The following is a 23,701-nucleotide window of genomic DNA, read 5'->3' on the forward strand; positions in this document are numbered from 1 at the left end:
ATTCTTACGGCATGTCCGGTACAGATGGGTACGAGATTGTTATATGCTGATTTTATTGTGATTCCGATGGTTGCATTTGATGTTATATTGGGTATGGACTGGTTATCTGCTTATCGTGCAGTAATTGATTGTGTGGGAAAGACCGTGAAATTTGTAATTGATGATCATGAGAATAATGCAATTGTTGGTCTAGGTTCATCGATAAGTACTCCCATTATTTCTTGCTTGCAAGCTATTAAATTGTTGAATAAGGGATGTACTAGTTTTCTGGCCTTAGTATCAGATGTAAATAGGGACAGTAATGTGCCATTACAGAATATTGAAATGGTTCAGGAATATCCTGACGTATTTGCTGATGATGTGCCTGGTTTACCTCCTGATCGAGAGGTAGAGTTTGTTATTGAATTAAGTCCAGGTACAGCCCCAATTTCTAAAGCTCCGTACAGAATGGCTCCAACTGAAATGAAAGAATTGAAGAATCAACTTCAGGAGCTATTAGATAAAGGTTTTATCCGTCCTAGTTCCTCGCCATGGGGAGCTCCGGTTTTGTTCGTGAAAAAGAAAGATGGATCGTTAAGATTATGCATTGATTATCGCGAACTCAACAAGGTAACTATTAAAAATAAATATCCTTTGCCTCGAATCGATGATCTTTTTGATCAATTGCAAGGGGCCACTGTGTTTTCAAAAATCGATCTTCGATCCGGATATCATCAATTAAAGGTAAAAACGGAGGACATACCAAAGACTGCTTTTAGAACGAGGTATGGCCATTATGAATTTTTGGTGATGTCGTTTGGATTAACTAATGCTCCTTCAGTATTTATGGATTTGATGAATCGTGTCTTTAAGCCGTATTTGGATGCTTTTGTGATTGTGTTTATTGACGACATTTTGATATATTCAAAGACACGACAACTTCATAGGGAGCATTTGAAGATCGTGTTACAGACATTGAGGGAAAAACAATTATATGCGAAATTAAAGAAATGTGAATTTTGGTTAGAGCAAGTGGCGTTTTTGGGCCATATCGTGTCAAAAGAAGGAATAGCAGTCGATCCATCCAAGATTGAAGCTATCAATCAATGGTCCATTCCAAAGACAGTTTCCGAGGTACGGAGTTTTCTTGGTTTGGCAGGGTATTACAGACGATTCATAGCGGATTTCTCAAAAATAACCTTGCCATTGACGTGCTTAACACGAAAAGCTATCAAGTTTGAATGGACCATAGAATGCCAACAAGCATTCCAAACTTTGAAAGATAAGTTAACTTCTGCCCCGGTGTTAGTACTTCCTTGTGGTACTGAGGATTTTGTTGTGTATACAGATGCTTCAAAGCAGGGGTTAGGTGCTGTGTTGATGCAACGTTGGAAAGTGATATCTTATGCTTCTCGTCAGCTAAAAGAATACGAGAAGAATTATCCCACGCTTGATTTGGAGTTGGCGGCTGTAGTTTTCGCCTTAAAGATTTGGAGACATTATTTATGTGGTGAGAAGTGTGAAATTTTTACCGATCACAAAAGTTTGAGTTATTTGTTTTCACAGAAAGAATTAAATATGAGGCAGCGGAGGTGGTTGGAACTAGTGAAAGACTATGATTGCACCATTAGCTATCATCCTGGAAAAGCTAATGTGGTTGCTGATGCTTTAAGCTGTAAATCCAGTTATTTAGTGGGTTCCATGATTCAGAAACCATTGTTACTTGATCTGCAAAGGAACGAAATAACTCTGGTATCTCCAGGTACAGTAAACCAATTATCTGCATTAGTTCTTCACTCTACTTTGGTTGATCGAATTTTAAAGGAACAACAACTGGATCTTCATATTAGAGTTAAAGAATAAAAGTGATTTGACATGAGTTTCTGAGTTTGGTTTGAATAGTACTGGGTTGTTGACCTTTCGAGGTAGAATTTGTGTTCCTGTAGGGGATGATATTCGTAAAGATGTTCTTATTGACAGTACCAAAATGTATCAAGATCTTCGACGTCTTTATTGGTGGCCAGGTATGAAGAAAGATATCATGTTATTTATTTCTGAATGTCTAACCTGTCAGCAGGTTAAGATTGAGCATCAAAGACCTGCTGGGACCTTGCTATCTCTCCCGATACCTCAATGGAAGTGGGAGCACATTACCATGGATTTCGTAACAGGACTTCCAAGAACACCAAAGGGTTACAACTCCATTTGGGTAATTGTTGACAGGTTAACCAAATCGGCCCATTTTCTTCCGGTCAAGACGACGTTTACAATGAACCAATATGCTGAAGTCTATGTAGCTGAAATTGTAAGACTCCATGGAATCCCTGTGTCAATCGTATCTGATCGTGACCCGAGGTTTACTTCTGAATTCTGGAGGAGCTTGCACAGAGCTTTGGGTACCAAATTGGCTTTTAGCACAGCATATCATCCTCAGAGTGACGGGCAGTCAGAAAGGGTGATTCAAATTCTTGAAGATATGTTACGAGCTTGCACAATTGATTTCTCAGGAAGTTGGGATTCCAAATTGCCTCTTGTTGAATTCACGTATAATAACAGCTACCAGTCTTCAATTGGAATGGCACCCTACGAGGCTTTATATGGAAGAAAGTGCCGATCTCCTTTGTATTGGGAAGAAGTAGGCGAAAGGAAGATGTTGGGCCCAGAATTGGTTCAACAAACAGCGGATGTTGTGGCATTGATCCAAGAGCGAATGAAGACCGCTCAGTCTCGACAGAAGAGTTATGCCGATGTTCGTCGACGGCCTTTGACATTCGAGGTAGGTGATCATGTTTTTATTAAAATAGCCCCTTTTAAGGGAGTGATGCGGTTTGGCAAGAAAGGTAAGTTAAATCCTCGATACATTGGGCCATTTGAAATTCTCGACAAGATTGGGGACCGAGCCTATCGTCTTGCATTGCCACCGGACTTGGATCGAATGCACAATGTCTTTCATGTGTCTATGCTACGCAAATATCTTCCCAATCCATCTCATGTCCTTCGACATGAATCCTTAGACCTGTTACCTAACCTAAGCTACGAAGAAATGCCAGTTCAAATTCTTGATCGCAAAGTTAAAGTGCTAAGGAACAAGGAAATTGGACTTGTAAAAGTTCTATGGCGTAATCAAGTGATCGAGGAGGCTACATGGGAACTGGAAGAGGAAATGAAACATCGTTATCCAAGTTTATTCGACGGTAAATAAATTTCGGGGATGAAATTTTTATAAGGAGGGGAGATTGTAATATCCCAACCTTTATCATGTTAATCTCTATGGTTTATTATTGTCATGATCATGTTTTATGATTTAATGGTTGAGATTATGTTAAATGGTTATTGTTTATGGTGTTGTTTATTGACATGGGATTAGAATGGTTATGGTTATGTGTATTGGAATAGTTGTTGGAGTTATGTTATATAATTATGATTGGGAATGGTAATGAATTAGTAGAATAGAAAGGTGATCTTGAGTCAAATAGGAAATGGAAGTGCAGAAACAATATGAAAAATGTGGCAGTAGTTGTGGTTTTTAGTCTAATGTTTTGTATATTGATCCAATTGATGTGAAGCTACTTCCATTAGAAAGATAAGATATAAGGCTATAACTTCTATGTTTTGAGTTTTGTTCAAATCAGTAAGGAAGACGAGCCAAAAGTGGCCCGAAATGTGTCGTGTGTTTCGTTGTTCCTGCACTGACACATGTTAGGAGAATGCGCATAACTTTTTACTCAAACCTTCAAATGACCTGAAACTAGTGGGAGATTCAAGAAAACACATAGGGCTACAACTTTCATGTTGATTACTTTTGCTAATTCGGAAGAAAAAGTGTAGTTTTGGCCCTTGGACAGAGGGTACACGGATCTGTACACGGACCCCTACACGGGGTCCGGGTCCTGCCAAGAAAAATGAGTGATTTCCAGTGTGTACACGGACCTCTACACGGAGGGGGGCACGGGGTCCGTGTCTATGGCATAGAAAACACGTTTTTGGTGTAATTGAAGGCTTTTAAACGTGATTCTAAACCCTTCTACTCACTTTCTGCTCTCCCATCGTTTCTTGCCTTCTCCTTTCAAAGTTTTCTCTCCTTCATTTTCCTACTTCAAGTGCCAAGCTCATAGTTGATTTCTTCGCTTCTTCCACTAAGATTTCAAGCTACAAGGTAAGATTTCTATTCTTGGAGTTGGAAGGGTTTGAAGTGATGAAGGTTTAAGTTGAATTGTTGATTCCTTGGATTAATGATAATGATTTATGGATATTATTGTGATTATTGTTGTAAGAATCATTCAAAGAACATCATAGCAACCAAAGTGATTGTGGGTTGTAAGTAGAAGCTTCCTTTCAAGTGCTCACATGATATATATGTATATAAGTCATGTTTATTGATGTCTAGCTCCTTCCATTGTTAGATTATTGACGTATGTATTGTTATTTGTTCATTGAGCCAAGAATACCATTGAATTCATTGATAAGGAGCTAGTACTTTATTGTTGCCTACCAAGTATTTGTTAAAATGCCCAAATGAAGTTCCCTATGATTAAAGCCAAGGAATGATAGTAATTCATGCATGTCATTGGCCAATCACATGATTATGAAGTATCTCTCACAGTTTTGATATTTATATCAAAGAGATACTTGCCACAGGTCACAGGTCACAGCACTGTCATTTCCTTCCTTTAATTCATGACATGATACCCTTTAAATTGATTTGAGACTTATGATTCATTCTTCATTGTCATTGCCAAAAACGCCATTGCCATAGCCATGTTTTAAGCCAAAGCTATATGTATGTAATTGCTACGTACAACTTTCTATTTACTGAGTTTATTCTCATTCCAGTTAATGTCATGTGATGCAGGTGATAAAAAGGACTGAAATGGATTGTTCGAGGCGGGAGAAGTCATATAAAATGCCATGGGAAAGACTTTTTGGTTATGTCACTTTAAATTGTGGTGGAGTGAACATATGTAAAGCTTTAAAATATCATGTATTTTGGTAATGAATGATGGGAAAATTTTGTATTGGCTTTTGATTATGTATAGATAATATGTTGTGACTAGTAATGTTGCTAGATTTTAAAAAAAAAATGGTTATAATGTAAATGCTATTTAGTACTTTTCCTTTTAACTGAAATGCTTCCGCGTACGTTATTTTTATTAAATGTTATTGTCATGGGAGTGGGTTGTTTCACCTAGTCTCTTCCTTCTTGGTTTCTGCGAGATGAGAGACTCTTGTACTTTAATCTAGTCCAGAGGGGAATTCAGAGTGGGGATTTATGCACAAAATCTTGGGGGTGTTTTCTCCTAACTTATGTTAGGATTTGCCACAAAATTAATAAGCTAAAACACCCACAAATAAACCATTGATATAAATCGCGGGCTCAGACTACCTAAAATCAACTCTGTCATAGTCGTCTTCTTGCCGTCCACCCACAATAACCCCAACCAACACGTTACGATTCTTGGGAATAGTGTCCTTAAACCATTGTAATAAACTATTTTTTTTTAATGAAAGTGACATTTATTATTGAACATGTTTGCATGAAAATATTATTGTCATGAATATCTTAGCAAAATCTCTAATTTATTGGATGTAACCATAATTTTAGTATATATAAGAGTTATATATACAAGAGGATTAAAATTATGAATAATAAACTTAAATTAAGTTCGTGATGAATGAATTAAAGTAGGATCTCGATCAAGGCAAAACTACTCACCAAATTTCACCTGACTTTTTGCTATTTTCATTTTCGAAAATTTACTCCAGATGAGTCATCAATTTTTTACTTTTTTTTGTTGTTGTTATACATACATCATATTTATACTTCCTAATAAATATTTGTAGGGTTAGTAATTTAGTTTTTGACAATGAAAGTGGTATTTTAATATTTGAAAATCGAAGTATTGATTATAAGTGGGTATTTAATTGTCGTAATAAAATTATAGTCCAAATCATATTAAAATGGTTCTACTACAGACTACAGCTACACATTTTACTGAAACCAAAGTCGTGGATTTCAGAAACATCAATTTTAGAAACGTAACCTAGTCTGGTAAAAATCAACATAATATTATTTGATTCGTGACATGAAACAATAATTTATATAGGTAAAAATTTGTGTGAGACGGTCTCACGGGTCGTATTTTGTGAGACATGTCTCTTATTTGGGTCATCTATGAAATTTTTTTACTTTTTATGCTAAAAATATTACTTTTTATTGTGAATATCGATAATGTTGACTTATCTCACAGATAAATATTCGTAAGAACGTCTTATAAGAGACCTATTCATTTATACAATACGATAATAATAACTCAAATTATTATAGAATTCGAGTCGGCGGGAGAAAACATGATGTGGCCTGTTCTTCCTAAAAGTTTACAAATCTAAGCCCCCCACCCAAGTCCCATTTCACAAGAAAGCTACGGGCTTGGCATTATCTTTTATTCCAAGTCCAATTGTATTTGGCCCAAACTTTGGAAGACCCGGCCCAACACTAATTTGATCGAATCCAGTTATCTGCTAAACATTCGAGCTTACATGGCTAGAGCTAGGCCATTATTCAGAACCAGGGTTTGGTTTTTGCGAAGGAATTGGAAATCACAGTCGCGCTGAGGATGAAGAGACTGAATTGAACGTGATTCCGTCGGAAAATGGAAGAGGGAAATTTGGGAATTGTAGAGACCAAGATTGAAGAAAAATGCGAACTTTTTCCTGTATTGGGTGGATTGAATGTGAATGTCGGCGGAGAAATCACTGAAATGAAGTCTTTAGAGGAGGTGGCAGCCGAAGATGGAGAACAACAGGTTGTTTTGGAGAATCATTTGACGGCAGAGTCGGAAATCATGGAGGAGGCGGTAGCGGTGGCTGAGGTGGACGAGCCACTTAAGGTTGGGGAACATGTACTAGAAATGAAATCTGAGCAAGTATGTGAGAGAGTGGACGATGTGAACGTGGGAAAGGATGTAACTTGTGCAGGGGATGCGCAACCGTTTTCTGGGTGGCAGGCGGAGGCGATAGGGGACGAAATTTCCGTGGACCAACGGGTCGGAATGAAAGAAGATGAAAAAGTTATGGCTGTAGTTGATTCCAAGGTGGAAGCAATTGTTACTGACGTAGCCGAAACTGTTTCGTGTCCCGAGTCCCAGACGTCTGGGAGCGGCGATGATTTGCTAGAAGATAGGGAGGGGACGGAACCATGGAATGATAAATCAGGAAAGGAGTTGGAGGGGAAGATGAGTGAAGGAGAGAAGTTTACAGAACCGGGACTAGCGGAGGTGGATAGTCTGACGTTAGAAAATGATCCGGATTTGATGGTGGCAAGTGACGCAAATGATGTGGAGAAGATTGATTTAGCTGCCAATTGTTTGGGAGTTGAGACAGCCGAAAAATCTTCTGATGTTGAAGAGGAAAAGGTTAGCTCCTTGGTCACCGAGGAAACACATATCGCAGATGTTAAAACAGGTATGGAGCTAATAACTGAGGTGAGCCCAGATATACTTGATGCCAGAGAAAATGTGCAGGTTCATGAACTAGGTGATATGGAATATGCTGGTGTTGATGCTAGAGATGAGCTTGCCAAGAGTAAAGAGTTAACTGCGGAGGAGGATATGATGTATGATACGAAGATGCTGGAAGTTGAGAACACGAGTGTGGAAGTTGAAAAGGATTTCAAGTTAGATGTGTGCGCGACTGTGGTGGAAAATAGGGATGACATAATGGTACACGAGGATCTTGCTGCAGGAAACTGTAGAATTGAAACAGTGGAGGGATTGGATTCAGACATTAGGAATGTCGTAGCTGAGGTTCATATGGAAGATGCTGAAGTGAAAACAGGGACAGCAGTGGATGTGGTGGCTGATGAAATTGCATGCGAAGACACAAAGTTTGAGACAAAGATAACTAGTAGCTCCACGTGTGATCCTTGTGAGGGGATGAATGATTCGTCAACTGCAGTACTGGATGAAAACAATGATACACCTACTGCCGAGGAGGAGATAAGAACTCGAGACACTGAAATGGAGACAGAAACAGATGTGGCTGAATCCGGGAATGCATTCGGAGGGAAGCGGAAGAGAGGAAAGGTTTCTAAAAGTCCATTGGTTTCTAAATACGCTGGAAAGGCCTCATCTAGGAAGACAGCTGAAGAAGACGTTTGCTTCATTTGCTTTGATGGTGGGGAGCTCGTGTTGTGTGATCGGAGGTAAGGTTTGAGGTGCGGGATTGAAATTTTCAATTTTGCCTAAGAAAGAGTTCCTTTAGTATTAGTGTTTGCCGACTATCTAATTTTTCTCATCCATTACATTTCTTCCATTGTTTCTCAGAGGTTGCCCAAAGGCATATCATCCAACCTGTGTTAATCGAGACGAAGCTTTTTTCAGGTCGAAGGGTCGATGGAACTGTGGTATGTGTTTCTTTACGTCACCTCAAACCTCATGCACAAATTGATGATAGTTGATCCTTTTGTTTACGCTTTGAGGATTACACTTGCTTTTTATCTAAGCATCAGGAAACCAACCCTTAATAGTTGTATTATTCTAAGTAACTATAAAATCACTAAATTGGTTTGTATTAATTATCACTAGTTGCAAACTGCCTTGTCTGGTTGATCTGTTTATTATTCATGGTAACCTGTTCGGTAACTTCATTAGGTTTTGGGTCTGTAATTTTAAAAAGGACTTTGCTTTCAATTCCAATTGAAATGGAAATAAAGATTATTGATGCAGATTTTTAGTTTTAGATGGTTGCGTGTCAATTGTGTTAAGACTATCATAAGTATTATAGTGGTTCAATTTTGATCCCTCCTTCATGCGATGGACATACAGAGGGAATTTGATTTGGTATAATTTTATCTTTAACTGACAAATACCCCTTTTCTTCATATCCATCCGGACAAAATAATAGTCTATTTATTCCCCATTTTAAGTTGCTCTAATTCCACTTATATATAACAATGTTTTGATAACTGAACCGGTGATCGAACCGATCTAATTTATAAAAACGGTTCAACCGATTGGAACGGAAAACCGTAATATTATATAAAAATAATAATCTAACATAACAAATAATATATTTTAAATTCTAAAGATCTTAAATATGTATATAAATAAATAAAAAAAATATATAATTATTTAAGTTTAAAATCTTAACCATATACATATAATTAGGGGTGTGCAACTATTCAGTTAAACAGAAAAAACCGACCAAATCAATTTTTTTGAAAAATTCGGTTCGGTTAATTTGGTAATTCAAATTTGAATTTTTAAAAAATCGGTTAATTCGGTTCGGTGTCAGTTTTAAATTTGTAAATTCAGTTAAACCGAATTAACTGATTTAGTATGTATATTTAGTAAAAATAATTTGTATATGGGCTTTTAGAAATAAAACTAGAAGGAAGGACAATTTTCATACATGTGCCAAACTTTTGAACCCGATATAATTTGTCTGATCCTAACCTAATTCTGATTTCTGCGCTAAGTAAAATTCGAAATTATGTTCCGCGTGCGATTCGGTGATCGTGTCTGTAATTTTCGTCTTCTTAATAAAAAAATCGTCAAGGTAAATACTGTGTGACATTGTGTTTGTGCGACAATGTTTTCTTGAGTCATGGAACTACTGCATTTTGTACTCGAACCGCATCCTTTATCGAATGTGTTCAAAGAATGGTCCCCGCATTAATCAGATGATATAAATAAAGGCATATCGTTTGTTATTTGTATTCTCACTTTTCAGCTGATAGCTTAGAGGGTTTTTGTTGTCAATTTGTATGTTAAAAGGATTTTAATTTTAAAAGCATATTTGCACAATATAATAGCTGTAGTTCTACACTTCTACTCTAGAGTTCAAGGATTTTTTTTTAATAAAATCTCAAAATTATATTTTTCTACTTAAAATTTTGGTTATAACTGATTTTAAAATCGGTTCGGTTTATTCGGTTTTTATAGTTATTTTGGTCGGTTCATTTTTTGTAAAATTTAATCGGTTAAATCGGTTTTAGTTCTATTTGGTTCGGTCGGTAACTGAATAGACCGACCCCCGCGTATAATAAAATATAACTGTATTTATATTTTTTAGACGAAAAATAGATGAAAATGCGCTCCAATATTATCAAACTAATATTTTTAACAAAGTTCAAAATCCAAAAATTTATATATATATATATATCTAAAAATAAAATTTAAAATATAAGAAATAAATTTTTTAAATAGAAATATAAGATAATAATCAAATTTAAAAAAATTTAAAAATCTTAAAAAAAAATTAAAATGTGACCACAACCGGTTCACCGGTTTGATCATTAAAAAGGTTTTTAGGCTAGGTCCAGAACGGTTTTTAAATAAAAAATCTGTTTTATTTACATTGTTGGCTGATGCTTAAGTGGGTTACTTTCGCAGCAACTATCAACTGGTAGAAATGGTGATAAAGACATACCTTGGGAATGGTTTCCCAAGGGATGTCTGTGTGATAATTGATATGTTGCACTAACTAGAACTGTTCATTATATATTACCTTGCAAGTGTTTGGATCTTTCCTGAACACACTTCAACAAGTACGAGATTGATGCGCTAAGGATTTAATCCTAAGCTTTGCACCTCAAAGCTTTCTAATACAGCAGCGCGGAATTGATATTGACTATAGCAGAATTTTATGCAAAAAGTACCACAACTGAATGTGCAAATGTAATCCACAAAATTCACCTTGGCTACTTCTAACATCAAGGATGCCCAATATTGTTTGCATCCCACGTTTTTATCACATAATAATTTGGTAAGAAAGAAAAGGGATGCTTTCGCTTTATTGTAATGAATTACACATGTTAGATTCACCTCTTAAATCTCTGTCTATATGCAGTATAGTTTACAAACATAATTTAAACATTGAACTGATAATAAAATTCATTTACAACTTGAGTAACTTCTGCAATGGAGAGTGATCTCTATGAAATTCCTATTTTCATAAGTAACAATCCTGTGTCTTCAGTTAAAGGTCTTAATCCACAAAAGGTAACTTAGGACAAACCATGCAACAAACCACCTGTCCCGTTTGTCGCTGTTTGACCCTGTAACACTATAAAGTGTGAGATAGGAGCATGTTTACGATGTCTAGGCTTGTGTGCCCTTTGCTATTTGCCGTTTTAGGTGGAATGGACGTTAAATATGATTTCGAAATATGTCTACTGTGTATGTTCTTTCTTTTCAATTTGATCCAAGAAATGCCTTAGTTTGTCTTTTTATGCCTCTTCTAACGGCCACAATGGTTGGGTCGTGCGTTGTATTCTGCTTCAACTTCTGTTTATCTTAATCTGAATTTGAAGCCTATATAGTTTTCCACTCTCATACAATGCTTTTGTGCTTTTCTTGTTTTTAGGCTGGCATATGTGTAGCATTTGCGAGAAGAATGCCCTCTTTATGTGCTATACATGTACATTCTCATTGTGCAAGAAATGTAGTAAAGATGCGGTTATCTTATGTGTCAGAGGAAATAAAGGTTTTTGCGAGACCTGCATGAAAACCGTCATGCTAATTGAGAACGTTGAACAGGAAAACAATGATGTATGTCCTTTCTCTCCCTCTCTTCTAATGGTTTGGTTGATATGATATGTTAGTTTCAAGTCGGACAGGTTACTAGTGGCATTTGTTTTCCAAAATTGAATATTGACCTTATGTTGTTTTATGAGTAACCTTTTTGGTGTCCCTGTGTATTTATCTTGAACTGGAAGATGATTCACACAAACTGGTCTGTAAATCTGAAGTTTCTATTATTTTGACTTAAGGTTTTATTTTTAGTTTTTTTTTTTTGCAGCTATAATTTTTTTTGCTTATAGTTATATTTTTCACCTGACTGGTTGATTGGAATTTTTTGTTTCCATTTGCCAGACATCCAAATCTGGCTTAAACTTAAGGGAGACATGTTTGCTTTTTCTTGTCAGCCAAATGTGAGCATATGATTTTTGTACACAATCCCCAAGTATCTCAAAGATTGTCTTATTTTGAACTAGACTAATTAGTCGTTTAACTGGAATATGTTAAATGAGTGTTTTAGATTTGAGCTGGACCAGATTAACTCAGTTATGTTGTTAGATTTATTTATTGTTCGCATTTGAGCATTGGCTTCTCACTTTCTTTTGTTTTGATGTCAGATTTTAGTCCTTATATAGCACCTTTATGTTCAGTTTCTAGATAAAGTGTACCTTAACTAATTTGGCCCATTTCCTGTCCCTGAATCATTGTGATCTATGTTTGGACATATTCTGAATGTTTTATTGTGGCCCTTCTTGACTGATACAGGCTCTAACAAGTTTCGATGATAAAGGTAGCTGGGAGTATCTCTTCAAGGATTACTACACCGAATTGAAATCTAAGCTATCACTTTCATCGGTTGAGGTCACAGAGGCTAAAAACCCATGGAAGGGAAAGGATACGTTGTCTGGTCCCAGTAAACAAGAATCATCGGATGCTCAGGCTAATGGCATTGATGAAGGATCTGGTTCAGAAGAGTCTGTTGAGAATCTGAAAATTATTAAATCTAAAAGTAAAAGGAAAGGGAAAAAATCGAAATCCCTCACCAAAGAAAAGAATTTGGTGAGGGCTGGTGTTGCAACTGGGGGCAAAGGTGTTGCATCATCAGCCAACTCTGAGTGGGCATCAAAAGAGCTACTTGAATTTGTTTCACACATGAAAAATGGTGACGCATCTGTGCTCTCCCAGTTTGATGTACAAGGTCTTTTGCTTGAGTATATAAAAAGTAACAAACTACGTGATCCTCGCCGGAAAAGTCAAATCATATGTGATGCAAGACTCGAAGTTTTATTTGGGAAACCTCGAGTTGGGCATTTTGAAATGTTAAAACTTCTGGAATCTCACTTTCTTCTTAGAGATGAGCAGAATGATGATGTTGAAGGAAGTATTGTTGACACCGAAAATAACCAGTTAGATATGGCAGGCAATACTGACCATCTGACCAAGGGTGTGAAAGATAGGAAACACAAAACACGCAAAAAAGGCGGTCTTCGGGGGCCACAGTCTAATCTTGATGATTATGCAGCTATTGACATGCACAACATTAGCTTAATTTACCTGCGAAGAAAATTGATGGAGGACTTGCTTGAGGATGTGGAGAAGTATCATGATAAGGTTATCGGGATGTTTGTTCGGATAAGGATTTCCAGTAGTAGTCAAAAACAAGACTTGTACAGATTAGTCCAAGTTGTAGGTAAGAACTTTCTATTTGTATGTTACCACTGTTATGCAAGAATTTTATCTTTGTTATGTAACCGCTGTACAGCTAGTATTGTTTCTAAGTTCTGTTGGAACTTTGACTATTTTCACCATAGTAGCTATCAGCTCCTTAATATGCACCCCCACGAGTAAAAACAGTACAAGTGAATTATATTTGTATTTCATCTGCAGGCACGAGCAAGGCAGCAGAACCATACAAAATTGGTAAAAAGACCACCAACATTGTGTTGGAGATACTAAATCTAGACAAGACCGAAGTCACATCAATTGATACAATCTCAAATCAGGATTTCACTGAGGTGATTGCATCTACCATAGAGCCTTCAGTACCTCTGTTTACAAGAAAATTCCTAATGTCATCTACGTAGCATTCCCCCACCCCAAGTTTGTCCCCCACTCCCCCAATCTCTGATTTGATTTATCAATGTACTTCAAAGTGCAATCTAGTAAAACTTCTAGTTGAAATTATTGGATGTATTTGATATGCGCTGGGTAACTACCATGCACTAGTCGGTCACTCAGTCTTATTGAAATTAAGATGTGATGTTATAAACTATGTTCAGATTTTCGAAATCTCAAGTTAAATCGATTTTTAGAAGTCAATTACATAGCGTGATTTTTTCAACTTTTACAGGAGGAATGCAAACGCCTGCGCCAGAGTATCAAGTGTGGACTGATCAGTAGGCTGACTGTGGTAACTGTTTGCATACCTCTAGAGTATTACTCGTTTTTTCCGCACACTTGGATAACAACAATTGTGGTTTGCAGGGTGAAATTCTTGACAAGACCATGGAAATTCAGGAGGCCAGAGTTAATGATGTGTGTTTGTTTCCTGTTCTTTTGAAATTGTTCTGTTTTTGGAAATTCTAATGGATGTTAAAAAAATGTATCTTTAAACCCTTCTTTCTTCCTAAAATAACTGGGAATGAAAGTTTTGGTACTCATGTAATGATGGAAACGCTGAGCGACTTGTTCTGGTCTTAACAGTTTAACTGTATATTTATTTGAAGAATCTCAACTATATGCTTTACATGTTAGAGTAAAATCTAAGTTCTATTGAAAATATGATTTTTTTTTTTGGAAAATATGAAAATATGAGTTTCCGAGTACCCTTTTTAAAAATACTTTTCAAATTATTTAAAAACAGAAGCTCTTTTCATGTTTGGATATAATAGTGAAAATAAACTTATTAAGAAGCAAAAGCCACATTTTCTGTCTCTGAAAATTGCTGTTTCAAGATTTATTTAAATCAACTTCCGCATCCAACATTATAAATATTCTTGAAAAAAGTGTTTTTAAGTCTTTTCTTCTGAACACTCTTATTCTGGAATATGTCCTAGTTTCGGTTCTTACTGGTCTTTTATTAAGGAGGTTTTGCCCATTATTCTAGACTTGCTACATATAACCCTCTGATTGTGCAACTAGAAAACTCTCTCCGACTTTGTTTTTATTTGCTAATTTCTAATTTAGGCAATTTGACCTGTTTGATTATATTAATAAACTGCCGCATCCTATTTAGCTCCAAGACTATATTCAGTTATGGTCTCCTGGACAAAAGACTATATTTAGTTCTGGTCTTCTGGACAAAATATAGGGGTTAACAATTTACAAAAGAAGGGGTTTGGTATCTGTCAGTCACTTGAGGGATGGGGGAGAGTAAATTCTAGAAGGAAAATACAGATAACTTGGTATGGTGGCTGGGATATGATTTGCATCATATTCTGCCTGTTAGCGAGAATGGACTCTATATGGTGAAAGTAGAGGTGAATTGGCATTGAGATGGCAAAATATGTCTTAATGAGAAGGGTAGCGTAAATGCTGGCTCAAGGGCTGCATGATTTAAGTGTCTTTGGTCTTTTTTCTTTAATTTGTTTGTTTAACTATCAATTTAAATGTCAACTAATACGGTTCCCTTTCATTGATCCCCGTGTACATTTTTTATTCTTATGTGATATGAAATCCTGAACTGATATCTCCTGGTTTGTTTATTTACTTTTCTCCTTGTGGATGAAGAGTTCCATATGTTAGGTCATTTTTATCTAGTGAAGCTTATTTCTTTGTGGTAACTTGCAGTGGCTGGAGTCAGAGACTTTGCGGCTCAGTCATCTCCGTGATCGAGCAAGTGATTTAGGACGTCGGAAAGAATATCCTTTTTTTCCCTTTTGATCGATTAAATAATTTACTTCACTTTTGCCTGTCATGTTAAGTCTTAAGCCTGTAGAAGTATGAATAAGTTTCTTGCGGCTATGCAATGCATGTAGCTAAAAGATTACACTGCTTGTGAGTTATTTAGATTATTGGCAACCATGTGCAATTCCTGTATATAAACAAATACACGGATGCAGAGCTAGACAATAGTAGATATACTCTGTTTGAAGTTTGTTTTTCATAGCATGGAGAAGGTGGAAATCAGTTAGAACTGTCACTTTTTTTGTCAAATTTTTTAATGAGATCATCTATCAATGCAAACTCTAAAACTTGTCATTTAATCCAATGGTTAGTATGAGTGCTGTTAGGCAGATATTAAGCATGTGCATTTCATATGCTATATATGACTGAAAGTGACAGGTTAGCCTTGACTTGTTTCCACGCTCAGAGAGTGTGTGGAAAAGTTACAGGTTTTGAAGACCCCTGAAGAGCGTCGTCGCAAACTGAAGGAAATTCCTGAGATACATGCTGATCCGAAGATGGATCCAAGTTATGAATCTGACGAGAATGACCTTGAAACTAAAGATAGTAGACGAGGTTTTCTTCCTTTCCACGACTAGTGGTGTGAATACTGTAACCTTTACCTGGTCCTAGCTGTTTATGTAAAATGATTTGCTGTATACAGATGATTTCTTGAGATCTAGAGGTTCCAGTTTTAGCAGGAGAGAAAGCGGCCTTATCTCTCCTGGAAATGACAATTCTGTAAGGGGTGGTGCAGAAAAAGTTTCAAGCAAGGACAGGGAATTGAGTAGAAATCTGTCTGGTAATAATTTTTCTGGCAATGCTACTCATATTGGTGAGATGGTAAACGAAATTTCTTGGAATTTAGAAGCCCGAAAAGATGCACAAGATTCCAAATATTTGGAGAACCTGAGTTCTAATTCTGCCTCTTCTGACAGAGGCAAGCGCAATGTGTCCCGAAGTGAATCACTTGCTGGTGTTTCATCAGTAACCTCAGAAGCATCTCTCTCAGTCAGGATTGCGGAAACTTCAACTATAATAAATGAAACAGAAAAGATGTGGCATTATCAAGATCCTTCAGGAAAAGTTCAAGGGCCCTTTTCTATGACGCAATTACGTAAATGGAGCAACACAGGTTACTTTCCTACTGATCTGAAGATCTGGAAAATTACAGATAAGCAAGAAGATTCCATACTTATGGCTGATGCGCTGGAAGGTAAGTTCAAGAAAGAGAAACCAGTTGTTGACAATGTTTTTCCATCAGCTGATACCCTCCAGAGTCTACCCATCTCGGCCAGCCATTTTGATCGGGCTTCTGGAACATCCTTACTCAATCTTAAGAATAGAACTAGTTTCGATCAAAGTCCCGTGTCACACACAAAATCGTCTTCTGAAAAATGGATTGGAAATGATATAACCAACTTACCATCTCCTACTCCTAAACAAAGTAATGCAGCATGGACCGGAGAAGAAGGTGGCGTTCTCATCAGTGCTAATCCATCGCGTAGTGTTGAGAGAACTAATATTGGGACGCTTTCTGTTGCCGATGCATCGGTTTTGAATACTATTGTCCAGTCTAGCACCGCTTTTAGCCCAACACCTAATTCACAACAAGTATTTCAGGTTGGTTTTCAGTCGACCACCACAAGCGAAGGGGGAATACCACAAAGAGAGAGTGTACCGCATGCGATACAGATGCATGGCCATCACTCGACCATGGTCCACCAAGTTGTCAGTCAAAGTCCTTCAACTGAAACTCAGGTTATGGGTGGCTCAGCCCAGCCTCAGCCTCAGCCTCCTAATTATGGTTGGGTTGCGCCGAACATGCAGAATTATGCCGCAAATTTCTCAAATTTAAATACCAATGCTGCATCTCAACCTGAATATAAGAGACCAGCTCAAAGTATTCAACCGAACATATATCCTCCTGCCGTGCCCGATGGTACTAACTCTGGCTGGGGTACTCCACATGCGAACGCTAGCATAGGATGGGGGGATCCCTCACCGGCAAACACAAATATGTACAGGGGACCACCTATGCAACCCACAGTCAATACAAATTCCGGGTGGATTGCTCCCACTGGAAATGCAGGGGCTAATATTCCAGGACCCGTGCAGGCTCTGGGTCCCGGTTGGGTTGCTCCGCCGGTTCCCGTTCCGGTTCAAGGTTCAATACCTGGGAATGGGTGGGGCCCACCGAGTGCTAATCTGGGAGCACCTGCTCCTGTTCAAGGGTCTGCACGAGGAAATACAAACCAAGGATGGGGTGCTGCACCGCAAGGGAACCAGGGTTTGTGGGTAGGCCAACAGAACTACGGTAGTGATCAGTTTTCGGGACATCATAATGATCAGGGTCGAGATCCTGGTTTCGTTGGTGGCAGACCTTGGAAGAGGCAGTCGTCATACGGTGGTGGAGGCCCCAGAGGTTCTTTTAATAAGCGAGAAATGATGTGTCCATACTACGCGAATGGTCGATGTAGGAAGGGAGCACATTGCGATCTTCGGCATAACTAACTTAAACACATTCATAGAGTTTGGGTAGTTTATGATTTTGTATAGTCATTTCATGTTAAGTCGTAGACTAACTTTTAGCAGCACAGACAGACCAATTGGGCTTGTTAGAAAATGGAAACTTTGTGCAGTATGTCTGAATTACTATTTTCTGTATGCGACTTTGCTGTTTTTGGTCCCATTTTGTGAACTTTGAGGTGGCAGATTAGAATTCAATCCGCCACTCGTAAATCAAAGATGTATACTCGAGCAAAAATTAATTTAAAAATTCAGAATCATCCTACCTGATCGGCGAACTCTGAATTTGTTTTTGTTTTTAAATCTTAAAGCATAAACCTCAGAAAACATACAAAATTTAAACAAATCAGCCACTTATTTATTTAAAAAAAATTTGTTGTTGGAGTATGCGTATTTGATTTAGAATTTTCACCAAATTAGTTGTTTGTTAATTCTTTTCTCATATTTTCTTTACCATAATTTGGTTAAGTTTTTTGTTACGGTTTTACCGAATTTTCATTTAAACTTGTGCCACAATAATTGAAATTAGGAGATTATTGTAAGAAAGTTATATGTTTGTTCATTTAGTTTTTTTTAGGTGTAGCTCACATAAAGGATAAGATTAGTGAGAGACCAATAACGGTATCAATCCGACATATCTTATATTGACAGGTTAATGGAAGGATGAGAAGGAGGGGTAGACATGGGCGGAGGAGAAGTATGGACAATTGACTGACATGATTTTTGTTCAAAATGTTAGAAATTTCTTAACAAAATGTTATTATAAAGTGTGTGTTTAGATACCTCAATCACCGCTATTTATAGATATTTCTCATACCATCGATGAGTTTATCGAGAGCTCGAAAGTCAAAAGAAGAGGCGTATGCGCGTTTCAATTTTCTAAAGTTGAGACGGCTTGTACCGTTTGTCAAAAATGTAGGCTATGACCATCGCTATTTCCTACACGTCTTTATTTCATTTGATAGATATGGGTCATTTTTCTTATATTCTCCCACTTGACTCATATATTTATTTTACCATAGGAGAAAACAAAACACATGAATCATGACGATATATCCTCTAAAAACGAGTATTATCTTCCATGTATTATAATACATTATGTATCTCAAATCTGTATAACTAAATGAATAAACACTATGTTTATTCGAGGTCTAACTTTATTGATATTTCTCAAATCAATCAATGTGTGCACAAAAAATATGAGAAAATATCACATCATAATTTCATTAAATTTGTTCTTACAACAAATTACATAAAGAAACTAAGTCTCATTCTTTCTGTATGATCCTTAAATTTCAATGGTGGCATGCCTTTAGTCAAAAGATCTGCAATCATTAAAATTCAGTGCTAATGTGCTAGATAATTAATTTCTTATCTTTAACATGTTCTCTTATGGCTAAATATTTAATGTCGATGTGCTTGCTTCGACTACTACTTTTGATGTTTTTAGTCATAAAAACAGTAGCTGAATTGTCATAATATATTCTTAATGATCTAGATATAGAATCTATATTTCTAAGCCTCGAAATGAAACTCTTCAACCATATACCATGTGAGATTGCCTCAAAACAAGCTACGAACTCAGCTTCCACAGTGGAAGTAGCAGTCAATGTCTGTTTTGCACTTCTTCAAGATACAGCTCCACCAGCTAGCATGAAAATATATCCTAAAGTGAATTTTTGTGAATCAATGCAGTCAACGTAGTCTGAATCAGAGTAGCAAATTACTTCCAAATTCTCAGTTCGTCTGAACATAAGCATATAATCTTTGGTCTTTTGAAGGTACCTCATCACTTTCTTTGTAGTTTTCCAGTGGTCTAAACCTGGATTACTCTGATCTTCCCAACATCCCAACAACAAATACACTGTCGGGTCTAGTGCAAATCGAAAGCTTCCGCCAGCAGAAGCATAAGAAATGTTTTTCATTTGTTCCCGCTCTAGATCATTCTTTGGGCATTGGCTTAAATTGAACTTATCTCCTTTCACAATGAGAGCTATACTTGGTGAACAATCTTTCATCTGATATCTCTCTAAAACTTTGTGGATATAGGTTTCTTGAGACATACCTAGAACACCTCGAATTCTGTCTCTATGTATCTTAATGCTAATGACATTAGATGCATCAGCCATATCCTTCATATAAAAATTTTTAGAGAGGAATTGTTTCACCTCATATAAAAAAAACCCTTATAATTGGTTGCAAGTAATATATCATCCACATATAGAATAAAGAAACAAATCTTACTCCTAATGACCTTCTAGTATATACATTAATCCATGAGGTTCTCTACGAATCCGAATGAAGAGATAACAACATGAAATTTTAAATATCATTGACGGGAAACTTGTTTCAATCCATATGTAGATTTCTTAAGCTTACATACCAAGTGTTAACAATTACTAGAGAATAATCCTTCAGGTTGTTTCATATAAACCTCTTCCTCTAATTCTCCGTTGAGAAAAGCCATTTTCAGATCCATTTGTTGTAAATCTAAGTCAAAATATGTTACTAATGCTAGAAATATGGAGAGAATCTTTCTTAGACACAGAAGAAAAATTCTCCTTGTTGTCGATTTCTTCCTGCTAAGTGAATCATTTAGCTACAAGTCTTGCTTTATATCTTTCAATGTTGCCTAGTGAGTTTTTCTTTGTTTTAAAAACGCGTGTAAATCCAATGGCTTTTACACCATCAGACAACCAAACAAAATCCCAGACTGCATTAAATATCATAGAATTCATCTCTTCTTTCATAATATTAAACCATAGTTTTGACTCATTACAACTCATGGCTTGTAAAAACGTTTCAGGATCATTTTCGGCTCCAATGTTAAAGTCCGATTCTTGTAAATACACAACATAATCATTATATATAACTGATATTCATATTCTAGTAGATTTCTTTAGGTTGTTTGGTTGATCAACAATTTCTTGTTGTTCTTCATTAACAACTTGATTTATTGGATTTTTATCAGCAATTTGTGGAATTTCAGTAACCGGTTGCCTAATCCCCGTTTGGGCATGAGGGGTCTTTTGTTTTTTTAACATTGATCAACTATTTAATTAAGAAAATGACTTTATATTCGAACAGTTGACCGAGACAATTTTACAAAATTTCCCCAGTGTGTGGGTAGCCAAGCCGTGATTCTTCCAGAAGTTCTCTTCTCCTTCCCATAATTTTTTTCATTCCTCAGAATTGCTTTTCCACCTTTCTTGGTTTCTATGTTTGTACGGAGAAGCATAGACTTCTGTTGACTCTCCTGTGAAGAGAGAACAAAATGGGTGAGATCCCGGCGGCAACTTCTGTTTCAGGTGATTTCCCATCTCGTTTTCATGCATAAGTAAGTTTCTTGGTGTGAAAATAATCAATCCCATTATTTTTCCAAGAGGATCGAGTGGTTTTTTCTTGAGCATTTTCATCTGTTTGATTCTTGGCTATCGTGCGTTGAGCACTTGTTAGCTGTGGAGTGAGTCGTCGTGTTTGTGTTTATGTCGAGAATATGGATTATTTAGGGAATGTTTGAGCTGTAAATCAAGTAAATACGGTAAATATGTTTAGGTAGTTTTATTTTAGGCTGATATTCTTTCCCTCTAAATTAGTAATTATACCCCTGATATTGGGCTGTAATTATGCTGTAAATTAGGCTGTAATTATGCTGTAAACTACTATAAAAGCAGTCTCAATAGTAGAAAAATATTATTCCCTCAAATTGTCTCTTTCAAGTTGGTATCAGAGCCACCCTTTTCTGCCCAAAATTTTTTGCGCCATCACCCTAAGCCAGAACCATGTCAGAACATTCTAGCGAATCCACTACCATCCCACAGTCTTCCTCACAACCCACATTGACTAGAGATCTGCCAAAAACAACCTCTGATTCACACCCTGTTCAAATAACCACCATCAAGCTGAACGGTGACAACTTCTTGCGATGGTCTCAGTCGGTGAGAATGTACATCCGAGGCCGAGGAAAGACGGGATATTTAACGGGTGACAAGAAAGCTCCGTCAGAAGATGACCCAATGTATGTTACATGGGACGCCGAAAATTCCATGGTAATGACGTGGCTGGTAAACTCCATGGAAGAGGAAATTGGCGCAAATTATATGTGTTTTCCTACGGCATATGAGTTATGGGAAAATATAAATCAGATGTATTCTGATTTAGGGAATCAGTCCCGAATTTTTGAGTTGACTCTCAAACTTGGTGAATTACGGCAAGGAGAAGAGACAGTCACCAAGTACTTCAACTCCTTGAAGAGAATCTGGCAGGACCTTGATACTTTTGATGCTTATGAGTGGAAGAATGCTGAAAATGGACAGCACCACAAGAAAACAGTGGAAGATGATCGTATCTTCAAGTTCTTGGCTGGCCTCAATGTTGAGTTCGACGAGGTGAGGGGGAGAATTATCGGTAAGAGGCCGCTGCCATCCCTTGGCGAAGTCTTCTCTGAAGTTAGGAGGGAGGAGAGTCGGAGGAATGTTATGCTAGGCAAGAAGGGACCTGCTGCTACCGTTGAAGGTTCTGCCCTTACTTCTACAGGCCTAAACATGCGCAGAGGTGCTGCCAACCTACGTAAACTAGAGGAGAAACCAAGTGTATGGTGTGACTATTGCAACAGGCCGCGTCACACCCGAGAAACCTGCTGGAAGATTCATGGCAAACCCACCAACTTCAAGGGCAGAACAGGGAAGAAAACTGGCCGTGCCTTTCCCACTGCAAATGAGGCTGAGACTACTGCCAGCACCATCACCAAAGAGCAGCTGGAGCAGCTTCTAGCACTGGTGAAATCTAATCCATCGTCCAGTGCTCCTAGCGTCTCCGTGGCACATACAGGTAACGAAATAAATGCCTTTTCTTGTGGTTTCGGAATTTCTACTCCATGGATAATTGATTCTGGAGCATCTGATCATATGACCGACTCCTTGAACTTGTTGAAACTATACTCACCGTACTCTGAAAATAGAAAAGTTAGGATTGCAGATGGAAGTTTTTCACCTATTGTCGGAAAAGGTTTGGTCCAAATCTCTGAAAAAATAGACCTTAAGTCTGTTCTCTATGTACCTAAACTCACATGCAGCCTTTTGTCAGTTAGCAAATTATCCAAAGACTCTAACTGTCGTGTGGTTTTTTGTGACTCTCATTGTATTTTTCAGAGCCGGAGCTCGGGGAAGACGATTGGCAGTGCTAGAATGGTTAATGGTCTCTACTATTTTGAGAATATTTTACCTGGTAATAAAATTGTTCAAGGGCTTAGTAGTATTAGTTCCCTTTCTGCTCGTGATCAAATAATGGTCTGGCATTGCCGTTTAGGCCACCCCAGTTTTTTATATATGAAACATTTGTTTCCTGATTTGTTTAAAAAAATGAATCCCTTAGATTTTCAATGTGAATGCTGTGTTCTTGCAAAAAGTCAACGTAGAACGTATGTTTCTAAACCTTATCTTGAATCAAAACCTTTTTACTTATTTCACAGTGATGTGTGGGGACCCTCAAAGGTAACTACATCATCTGGAAAAAAATGGTTTGTAACTTTTATAGATGACCATACTAGACTGTGTTGGGTATTTTTAATGAGCGAAAAAACCGAAGTTGGAAAAATTTTCAAAGAATTTTACAATTTAATTGAAAACCAATTTCAAACAAAAATAAGCATTTTGAGAACCGATAATGGAACAGAGTATTTCAATCAATATGTAGAGACCTTTTTGAAGGAAAAGGGCGTATTACATCAATCAACCTGTCCTGACACTCCAAAACAAAATGGGATATCGGAAAGGAAAAATAAGCACTTA

At 37.2% G+C, this 23,701-nt stretch overlaps 1 protein-coding gene across 1 annotated transcript; it reads left to right on the plus strand.

The window, feature by feature from the left end:
* The first annotated feature begins 6,525 nt into the window (after positions 1-6,525).
* Positions 6,526-18,075, plus strand: LOC140957346 (zinc finger CCCH domain-containing protein 19-like). The gene is made up of 10 exons (XM_073414559.1): positions 6,526-8,179; positions 8,301-8,380; positions 11,344-11,528; positions 12,264-13,188; positions 13,386-13,513; positions 13,849-13,908; positions 13,983-14,033; positions 15,288-15,358; positions 15,805-15,959; positions 16,048-18,075. Exons 1-10 carry the CDS (start codon positions 6,630-6,632, stop codon positions 17,895-17,897), a joined length of 5,055 nt encoding a protein of 1,684 aa, XP_073270660.1. The 5' UTR covers positions 6,526-6,629; the 3' UTR covers positions 17,898-18,075.
* Positions 18,076-23,701: the final 5,626 nt, after the last annotated feature.

The sequence above is a fragment of the Primulina huaijiensis genome, chromosome 14 (assembly GCF_012295235.1).
Source record: "Primulina huaijiensis isolate GDHJ02 chromosome 14, ASM1229523v2, whole genome shotgun sequence".
Taxonomy (NCBI): domain Eukaryota; kingdom Viridiplantae; phylum Streptophyta; class Magnoliopsida; order Lamiales; family Gesneriaceae; genus Primulina; species Primulina huaijiensis.

What these genes read in the sequence shown, in the direction of transcription:
- LOC140957346 (XM_073414559.1), top strand. Translation starts at nt 6,630, where the DNA reads ATGGAAGAGGGAAATTTGGGAATTGTAGAGACCAAGATTGAAGAAAAA. An exon ending in TGATCAGTAGGCTGACTGTG is followed by an intron (nt 13,909 to 13,982) that starts GTAACTGTTTGC and finishes TGTGGTTTGCAG; the next exon opens with GGTGAAATTCTTGACAAGAC. An exon ending in AACTAAAGATAGTAGACGAG is followed by an intron (nt 15,960 to 16,047) that starts GTTTTCTTCCTT and finishes TGCTGTATACAG; the next exon opens with ATGATTTCTTGAGATCTAGA.